The sequence below is a fragment of the Salvelinus namaycush genome, chromosome 31, assembly GCF_016432855.1.
Source record: "Salvelinus namaycush isolate Seneca chromosome 31, SaNama_1.0, whole genome shotgun sequence".
NCBI lineage: Eukaryota > Metazoa > Chordata > Actinopteri > Salmoniformes > Salmonidae > Salvelinus > Salvelinus namaycush.
This window is the reverse complement of record NC_052337.1, coordinates 36,387,891-36,398,709: the sequence shown is the minus strand read 5'-3', so window position 1 is coordinate 36,398,709 and position 10,819 is coordinate 36,387,891. Positions and strand designations below refer to the sequence as shown.

General features: G+C 41.0%; 1 protein-coding gene across 1 annotated transcript in view; it reads right to left on the bottom strand.

Annotated features, from left to right (window-relative positions):
• Nucleotides 1-4,355: 4,355 nt before the first annotated feature.
• Nucleotides 4,356-10,819, bottom strand: part of LOC120025936 (lysine-specific demethylase 2B-like) — a 56,280-nt gene continuing 49,816 nt past the window's right edge. The window contains exons 18-21 of the mRNA XM_038970665.1: nucleotides 10,479-10,642; nucleotides 9,625-9,786; nucleotides 9,134-9,352; nucleotides 4,356-5,489 (exon numbers count right to left, since the gene is read on the bottom strand). Coding sequence (XP_038826593.1) covers nucleotides 5,308-5,489; nucleotides 9,134-9,352; nucleotides 9,625-9,786; nucleotides 10,479-10,642 — 727 coding nt within the window. The 3' untranslated portion in view covers nucleotides 4,356-5,307. The remainder of the gene's footprint in view (nucleotides 5,490-9,133; nucleotides 9,353-9,624; nucleotides 9,787-10,478; nucleotides 10,643-10,819) is intronic.

The following is a 10,819-nucleotide window of genomic DNA, read 5'->3' as shown; positions in this document are numbered from 1 at the left end:
CTGCAGTTTGTTCCATAAATAAGGTGCAAAGGAACTGAAGGCAGTCCTACCCAACTCTGTGGAGACCGCAGGAGTCTCTAATGTAATCCACATCTGTGATCTGGTTTTAAAATTAGTACATCTTGTGGAAATTAATGATGATATATATGGAGGTAGTTTTAAAAGAAGTGCTTTATAAATAAACAAGAGAGCATGTTGCTCTCGCCTCACAGATAGAGAGACCCAACCCACATGTTGATATAGGATACAGTGATGAGTTCTGTAACTATCACCCGTGATAAACCTGAGTGCACAATGGTAAATAGCATCCAGTGGTTTTAATGTGTTTGCCGATGCATGCATATAGATAATATCACCATAATCTAAAACGGACATAAAAGTAGCCTGCACAATTTTTTTCCTATTTACAGAGGACAGACAAGCCCTGTTTCTGTAAAGGAATCCTATCTTGAATTTGAGCTTTTTTCCCAATTCAGTAACATGTTTTTTAAAAGAAAGCCTATCATCTAACCATACCCCTAAGTATTTATATGCAGAGACCTTATTGATTTGAGTACCATCCAAGCTAGTGATTACAAACGTGTTTCTAACTGGGAGTTTAGACCTAGAAAAAAACATGACATTTGTTTTCTTAGCGTTTAAAACAAGTTTAAGCTGTAAAAGAGACCCCTGTAGTATCCTAAAATCAGACTCCAACTGCATTAAAGCTTGGTCCGCTGTTGGAGCAATAGAGTACATAACTGTGTCATCTGCATATAAATGGAATTTACAATATCTGACATCATCACCAATGTTGTTTATATAAAGTGAGAACAATAGTGGGCCAATTATTGAACCCTGAGGGACCCCTTTAAGTAACTGTAAGGGGTCAGACTTGACCCCATCGACCATGACGGCTTGAGTTCTATCTTTAAGATAGTCATAAAACCATCGGCAGGCATCAGTGCCCAGTCCTATAGATGACAGCTTACTCAAAAGGATAGCATGGTCTACAGTGTCAAAAGCTTTTGACAAATCTACAAACAACGCAGCACAGTGCTTTCTATCGTCTAAGGCATTTGCAATATCATTTACAACAAGCATAGTGGCCGATGTGGTACTGTGTTTAGATCTAAAACCAGATTGATTGGTACTAAGAATACTGTTAGCAGAAAGAAAAGATTGTAACTGTTTGTTGACTATAGATTCTAGAATCTTTACCAGACAAGGGAGCCTAGAGATGGGTCGATAGTTATCCAAATCACTACCGTCACCTCCCTTATGTAATGGCAGAACAAAAGCTGCTTTCCACACCTTAGGGATATTTCCTGTGCTTAATGTTAGATTAAAAATGTGTGTTACTGGACCAGCAAAAATAGGTGCAGCACACTTAAGTAAGTACGGGTCTAAATTGTCAGCGCCTAAGGATTTCTTAGTATCAATGGCACACAGGGCAATTAGAACCTCTGCTTCAGTTATTTTCTGGAAACTAAAAACAGGGTTACCATTTTTCAGAGTAACGGTTGAAAAGCAAGACGAAAAATCAACTAACTGGCCAGTACCACAAAGTCCACTTTTCCTTTCAAATAAAAAACCAGCAGAGATGAAATGCTTATTAAAAGCATCACAAATATCATTTTTTTCAGTTAGAATACAGAAGTCTGAGGTAATTTGTTTAGGAAGAGAAACAGCAGAATTCCCCCGTTTCAGTGAATTAACGGTTTTCCAGAATTTTGCAGGATCTCCTGCAGAATCTGTCATAGCATTAAGGAAGTAATTTGATTTTGCCTTTTTGACAGCTGCAGTACATTTATTTCTCAATTGCCTAAAAAACAGCCAATCAGCTGGAGTACCTGTTTTCCTCGCCAAGGCCCAGGCCCGATTCTTTTGCAGGAAAAGACCTGACAATTCAGGAGAGAACCAAGAACTGGTTCGGTTTCTTACTCTGTGATTCTTAAGCGGGGCATGTTTATCAGACATAGAGGTAACAATAGAAGAGAAAAAAGCAAGGGCTAAAACCGGGTCCAGAAAGCAGCAAGTGGATAAAAGCTCAGAGTGATATAAGTCAAGGATAAAAGCTTGCTGTGAGAAATGTTTATAATTTCTCTTAGAGATTATACAGGGATCAGAGTGTTTCAGCCTGGTATCTCTAATACAAGCAATAGGGCAGTGGTCACTGATATCATTTGCAAAAACCCCACTGGCTGTGTATTTATGGGGGGTATTTGTTAGAATAATGTCTAGTAGAGTGGATTTTACTGGGTTCTTAAAGTTGGGACGGGTTGGTTTAGTTATCAGCTGAGTTAGATTTAGCTCAGTACAAATGCCTTTTAATTTATCGGATACTGGTGAGAGCCAATCCAGGTTAAAATCTCCCAAAATCAGTAATTCAGAGTTTGCATAATTCGACAGTATATCAGATAATTTGCATAGAGTACAAGGAGGAGCTGAGGGGGGGCGATATACCCCTGCTAGAGTTAAATGAGCATTATTACCAAGTACCACGTTTAAAACTAGACATTCATATTGCTTTGAGACAGAGGTTGATATGGACACAGAAACATTTAAGCAGCATTTAACATAAATCGCAATACCACCACCTCTACCAACTCTATCAGTTCTATAAATATTGTATCCAATCAACTGAACATCTGAATCTGGCACAGAATCACACAGCCACGATTCAGATACAATCAGAACGTCAACATTTGATTGTGAGACCAAAATTTCAATAAAGTCCAACTTTTGGATCAGGCTTCTAGCATTCAAATGAATTATTCCAATACCATTGCTACGGGAATTCATATCAGATGGAGTATCCAAGGTAGCACCTGAAGCTGCACTAGATGAGCAATAAACCATTTTCGAGCTATTGACAGAGCTCAATTTTATGGGGACAAGATTACTACTAACAATACCTCTCTGCATGTGAGTAGTATTCGCAATACGGTGATTGGACAATAAACTAGGAATTGCAGAAGGGTTGTTAACTGTAGTTTGTTCCATATTTGCAATTGAGGAACTAATTAATGAAACTGGGAGAGGAGCATTGAACATAGTCTGATAGGGGAGCGTACAATCCCAAAAGTCAACCCCCGAGAATACACAACGTCAGGTATCAAAGGCTCTACATGAGGCAAGAGTAAGAGACATGTTGGTGGAGAGGATGCTGGAGCCATACCTGTGTGAATGCAATGTTGACAGAATGGCATACTACTCTAAATTTGATGTTTAAGGTATTTATTTCAGAACCTAAAAAACATTCATAGATATTCCAATGTATGACATTTTAAACATATTTCACACATTTTTTGTTTACATATTGCAGACTGGTTATGAACAAAAAGATAAATTAAGACGATTGCAGGGAAAAAGTGACCAAAAATAGAGAGCTCAGTATTTAGGATGAGTTTTTAATAACTCAAAAGTCACAAACTAGTTTCTCTAAGCGTAAGATTTACAGTATATACAGTTGAACCAATTATATACTAATACATTTCCCAACCACACAGGGAAGACATGGTGATTGGTAGTTAGGCATGTCCACATACAAAAAGGAGATTTATCAAAACATAGATTAGGAGCCCCTAGTAGTCATACTTTTGTCATTTCCTGTACATACCCTTTTGTTATACACTCAGTGTATATAGTCTAATAATAGCCTGCATACACAAAAAAAGCCACTACTTACGACCAGTGTAATTAAGGTATAATATAAAGTAGTTAGTTACCTGTCAGACACTGACCGTATAGTACCCCAGTTCGTATTATTAGATCATATACACTGAGTGTACGAAATACTAGTAACACCTGCTCTTTCCAAGACAGACTGACCAGGTGAATACAGGTGAAAGCTATCCCTTATTGATGTCACTTATTAAATCCACTTCAATTAGTGTAGATGAAGGGAGGAGACAGGTTAAAGAAGGATTTTTAAGCCTTGAAACAATCGACACATGGATTGTGTGTATGCCATTGAGAGGGTGAATGGGCAAGACAAAAGATTTAGTGCCTTTGAACCACAGGAGGCTTGGGCGGGAAGGACGGCTCATAATAATGGCTGGAAAGGAGTCAATGGAATGGGTATCAAACACATGGGAATCATGTTTGATACCATTCCATTTATTCCGTTCCAGCCATTACTATGAGCCCCGCCCTCCCCAATTAAAGTGCCGCCAGCCACCTATACTTTGAACGGGGTATGGTAATAGGTGCCAGGCGCACCGGTTTGAGTGTCAAGAACTGCAACGGCGCTGGGTTTTTCACACAACAGTTTCCAGTGTGTATCAAGAATGGTCCACCAGCCAAAGAACATCCAGCCAACTTCACACAACTGTGGGAAGTATTGGAGCGAAAACATAGACCAACATCCCTGTGAAACGCTTACGACAGCTTGTAGAGTCCATGGCCTGACAAACTGAGGCTGTTCTGAGGGTGTTCCTAATGTTTTGTACACTCAGTGTACGTACATACTGTATTGGTTTCATTCAAAAGCAAGTGTCTACTTAAAACTGGCATCCATAGGTGTGAGAATCCCTTGTAAAAAAACAACACAGACCATGATAATGTCACACCGGCCTAGTATATGGAAACAGACAGATTCTTGGTATGCAGTAGTAGACTTTGAATCAGCCGTATGATGCTTCCTCTTGCAAACAGTCACTGGTGCCTACTCATACGGACTTGATAAACCTTGGAAAGGACAGTAATATTTATTTGTCAAACAGTACAAATAGATTATTTTCTAGATATTTACAAATTTAAGTTGAGTAAAACATGAAAAGGAGAACATATCTGTACTGTACAGACAATTACACGCATAAAACTGAACATCAGCACTTAAATAAATTAAATATAAAACAGCCGCACAGAAAACAAGCTACTGCTCTTGGCATAAATCTACAGTCTAAATAATAAAAACAGAGAGATTGAATACTGTAAACCAGTGCATTCAACACTGCACATAAAAGTACGAAACACTTTCTGATACAAAAATATTGATGTGTAATGCATAAACTGTGCACTGCAACAACAGTACATACTAAACAAAAGAAGCAAATCTTAACCATTGTGAACATACACTGCCTGTTCATTTGCAGAAATAAAAAAATAACTTCAATATCTTGGCAGAGACAAAACGGGGGGGAAAACTTTGTCAAATGTCCAGTAATGCCAGGTGGCCTTACATGTTGAAAATCCTGTTTTGGAAAACATTATTGTTTGTCAAATACAACACTTTCTCCATGGCGATAACGCCACCCTTGACGGTTCCTTATTCTAACGAGTGTCCTAACTAGCGAGTGCATACAGCGCAGTCTCTCTCAACCACTAACAGAGTTTCTGCAGTAGTTTCTCCTCTACAAGTCCAAACTGTACACTCACTGACATCTCAGCAATGAACCGCTCACAGCCCTCCTTGGTCACCTGCTTGCAGTAGCGCAAGTCAATATGACAGATGCTTCCACAGCGCTTGAAGTAGGTCAGCGACTGGTCCGTGACTCTGTTGCACACTGCAGAGGGGAGGGAGGAGGAAGATAGGTTGATGGAATAGGAGACCATTCAGTATCTTCAGTACGTATACAGATAGATAGGCTCCTCCTATATACCTACCGGTCATTTGTTTTCTAGGATATAAGATTCTAACCAAAATCTCACCATAGAGGTCGACCGATTAATTGGAATGGCCGATTAACTAGGGCCGATTTCAAGTTTTCATAACAATAACACCTTTATTTAACTAGGTAAGTCAGTTAAGAACACATTCTTATTTTCAATGACGGCCTAGGAACGGTGGGTTAACTGCCTTGTTCAGAAGCAGAACGACAGATTTTTACTTTGTCAGCTTGGGGATTCAATCTTGCAACCTTACGGTTAACTAGTCCAACGCTCTAACCACCTGCCTTACTTTGCACTCCACGAGGAGCGTGCTTGTTACGCGAATGCAGTAAGAAGCCAAGGTAAGTTGCTAGCTAGCATTAAACTTATCTTATAAAAAACAATCAATCAATCAATCATAATCACTAGTTAACTACATATGGTTGATGATATTACTAGTTTATCTAGCGTGCCCTGCGTTGCATATAATCGATGCGGTGCACATTCGCGAAAAAGGACTGTCGTTGCCCCAACGTGTCCCTAACCATAAACATCAATGCCTTTCTTAAAATCAATACACAAGTATATATTTTTAAACCTGCATATTTAGTTAATATTGCCTGCTAACATGAATTTCTTTTAACTAGGAAAATTGTGTCACTTCTTTTGCAACAGAGTCAGGGTATATGCAGCAGTTTGGGCCGCCTGGCTCGTTGCGAACTGTGTGAAGACTATTTCTTTCTAACAAAGACAGCCAACTTCGCCAAACGGGGGATGATTTAACAAAAGCGCATTTGCGAAAAAAGCACAATCGTTGCACGACTGTACCTAACCATAAACATCAATGCCTTTGTTAAAATCAATACACAGAAGTATATATTTCTAAAACTGCATATTTAGCTCAAATAAATCCAGGTTAGCAGGCAATATTAACCAGGTGAAATTGTGTCACTTCTCTTGCGTTCATTGCAGAGTCAGGGTATATGCAACAGTTTGGGCCGCCTGGCTCATTGCGAACTAATTTGCCAGAATTTTACGTAATTAAGACATAACATTGAAGGTTGTGCAATGTAACAGGAATATTTAGACTTATGGATGCCACCCGTTAGATAAAATACGGAACGGTTCCGTATTTCACTGAAAGAATAAACGTTTTGTTTTCGAGATGATAGTTTCCGGATTTGACCATATTAATGACCTAAGGCTTGTATTTCTGTGTGTTATGTTATAATTAAGTCTATGATTTGATAGAGCAGTCTGACTGAGCGATGGTAGGCAGCAGCAGGCTCGTAAGCATTCATTTCAAACAGCACTTTCGTGCGTTTTGCCAGCAGCTCTTCGCAATGCTTCAAGCATTGCGCTGTTTTATGACTTCAAGCCTATCAACTCCCGAGATTAGGCTGGTGTAACCGATGTGAAATGGCTAGCTAGTTAGCGGGGTGCGCGCTAATAGCGTTTCAAACGTCACTAACTCAGACTTGGAGTAGTTGTTCCCTTGCTCTGCATGGGTAACGCTGCTTCGAGGGTGGCTGTTGTCGATGTGTTCCTGGTTCGAGCCCAGGTAGGCGCGAGGAGAGGGACGGAAGCTATACTGTTACACTTGCAATACTAAAGTGCCTATAAGAACATCCAATAGTCAAAGGTATATGAAATACAAATGGTATAGAGCGAAATAGTCCTATAATTCCTATAATAACTACAACCTAAAACTTCTTAACTGGGAATATTGAAGACTCATGGTAAAAGGAACCACCAGCTTTCATATGTTCTCATGTTCTGAGCAAGGAACGTAAACGTTAGCTTTCTTACATGGCACATATTGCACTTTTACTTTCTTCTCCAACACTTTGTTTTTGCATTATTTAAACCAAATTGAACATGTTTCATTATTTATTTGAGGTACTAAATTGATTTTATTGATGTATTATATTAAGTTAAAATAAGTGTTCATTCAGTATTGTTGTAATTGTCATTATTACAAATACATTTTTTTATATATATATATATTTTTTAAATCGGACGATTAATCGGTATCGACTTTTTTTGGTCCTCCAATAATCGGTATCGGCTTTGAAAAATCATAATCGGTCGACCTCTAATTTCAAGTGCTGTCAATGGGTGAGTGACTGACAGTGGATAAGACATCAGTGGTGCCAGAGACCTCATTAGTCTGACTACCACACGGTTCCCCCTGACTGCCTCATAATGGGAATGTCTGTCTCTCATTGATCCAACCTTTAAGGGCACTACTCAGAGTGGAGAAACATGGGGGGGGGGGGGGGGGGGGTTCAGTTATGGTGTTTGTAGTGGAGCTTCACTCTGGGGGGACTGTGAGCCCTAGTTTTACTCCGCCCCATTGGCTCCAATTGCGCATCACAAATAGGCACAATTAAAGCTATTTATATAGGGCTGCGCAATCTAAAGAATTCATTTGAATGTATGTTTTTGCGCGGTGTTCCAAATGTCTATCACAAGAATGACGTTTTTTTGTTTTTGAGCGTTCTGTCCTTGTCCTGTCTTTGTCCTGTCTCGTGTCCTTCGCACCTTCTGTGCTGCGTGCACATTTCTACTCGCACACAGACCCCAAGTCCCTCCCCTTGCCACTCATGACAAAAGAGCTTCTTCCTCTCTGACAACAATCAGTTTAATCTAGCTATTTGAATTTGAGGTTTGGTCCAACAGAATCGCTATGTTGTTCACACAGTTGGAGACGGACAGGAGGGTGTGTTCATAACAGTTCAACTGTTCTGCCTTTTTAGCAAGCAAATAGATCCAAGTTGGCTAGAGTTGAAATATGAATATTAGCTGGCTCCTCACTAGCACGTGGGCTTGTGTTTGAGATATCGTTTATGAGACCTGTGTTCATTTTCTATAATGTCCGACTCAAGAAGTTCGTCACCATTAGTGAATTTGCATTACGCATGGTTCTGGGAAATTTTGTAACAAAAAGGGCATTGTCATTAACAGACTTGAAAGCCAGATCAGTGATTATTGCAACACCACAAAAGTAGGTTAAACTATTTTAATAAAATAATTCCATTATTAGTGGGTCTTATGGTTGTGGAAGGCTTCTATTTAGCCTAGGTTTAACTTAACAAGCCCTGAATTCATTCGATTATTCCTGACTGTTTGAAATTAGGTGTATTGTCTGTTAATTGTGCAACAAAGCGTATTGATAGAAAACGTTCTAGAAATTGTAGAAAGACATATCGTGAACCACCCATAAGTTAGAAAAATAATCAAGACATGATTTTTAGGCCATATCGCCCAGCCCTATATTTATATTGGCATCCATGGGCTCATTATATGTCTTTATGGGGGGGTGCATTCCTCTCAGAAGGGAACATGCCATGACCTATGCCATGAAGCAACGAATGAACTTTGCAACGAACAGTCAATGGCTGTGTCTGGATTCTAACCAATATGTTCTAACTAGTGACTAGTACTGTTACTGTTAGTAGTAAATACTTTCAGTAAACAGTAGGCTGTAGGGACATTCTGACATGGTCATTGTCTGTAGTGATAGTAGCCATTGTGACACGGCCTTGTATCCTCCTACCGGAGAGGTTGATGTCAGTGAGCGAGTCTCTGGTGGTGGTGCCAGCAGCGGTCAGGATGTTGACCGACTGGTCAGTGACGTGGTTGCAGTAGCTCAAGTCCAGTCTGGTCAGCTGGGGCGTGTAGCGGATGAGGAGGCGCAGGGAGGTGTCTGTGATGTCCAGCCCGGCCAGACGCAGGTCCACCACATTCCGCAGCTTACTCCTGTTGTCCAGCTGACCTAGAGAGGGAGAGACAGAAAGAGACAGAGAGATAGAATGTGTCAAGTTGTTTTTAAGCTTCCTTTCTCGGAGCACAATCAGGTCCAAGTGTTTCCAGCTGTGTGGCCTGTAAAGAAAGCCACAAGGGGGCACCAGAGAGCACAGCAAGACCTGACATGGATGGGCTGCAGCAGCCTGACTGGATCGCAAAACACATGGACATGCTGTTCAAAACTTCCCGCCACGTGTCCAGACGGTCATTCTAACATACTGGAGGATGGTGGGAATATACCTGGTCTGTTGTCTGTGGGGGGTGAGAGCAGGTCCCTCATCTGGGCATCTTTGAGCCCCTCTACCCACTGGACATCTAGGGTCCTCAGCAGTGGGCAGCTGGCAGTGCAGAGGGCAGACACAGCCACCCAGGAGCAGCCTGAGAGCAGCAGCATCCGCAGACCTGCAGGGACAACAGTCAGGGGTTAAAAAAAAAAAGCCTGACTAATACTTCATTAGGGCTCCCTCCCTCCAACTAGGCCAGTCCCAACTAACGTGTAACATTCTCTGCTGCTATTTTCAATCGTTGAGGGGGAGGGGGGGGACTAATTGTGATTTTCCATTAAGGAATCATATTAGTCTCCAACAGTTCGTTAACCTGAGGCTTCAAAAACAAGGAAACAAAAACAATCACTATGCAAATGTAATTATAGTTGCCGCATAAATTAATAAGAAACAAAGCAAATGGGCTGAAACACTTAAGGAAACCCTGGGGATACAAGCGTCAGACATGCCGGAGCAGCTCGCCCAGCCATGGAAACAAAGACGGCATTGCAGTATCGCCAAACATAAACCCATCACAACTAGTCACATTAAATATGTTCCTGTCAATGCCCTCAGTACAGAGAAGCACTGTAATAGACTGTAGTGGTGATATCAGGTTTGCAGTGTGTACCCAGAACCATGGACAGAGATACAGTGTAACAGCTCACTGCATACATACATACATACATACATACATACATACATACATACATACATACATACATACATACATACATACATACATACATAGACAGTTCAGACCATTCTGTTATAAAGGCACAGAGGGATTTACACATTGCCTCAGTTACAACACTGCTGGCTGGTGTTTACCTGGCAGCCTGTTGATGAGCCAGCTGAGCTGCTTCTTGGAGATGTTGGTCCAGCTGAGGTCCAGAGCCACAGGCTGTCTGCGGATGATGCCACTCAGCATGAGAGGAGTGATGGACTTACAGCGGTTCAGATCGATCCGCGTCCACAGCCTCTTATCACAGCACCTGGGGAGGCAGGGGCGAAGGTTAGCACACGATCACACAGCCACCATAGCTACAGCTGTGGAATGACTACACTGAGGTGAGAGCTCTAGGCTAGAGAGCCTTACAGCTTAGCGTTCATACTGTAGTTCCAATGGACAAGGTCCATTATGAGAAGCACAACCCACTATTTCACAAGAC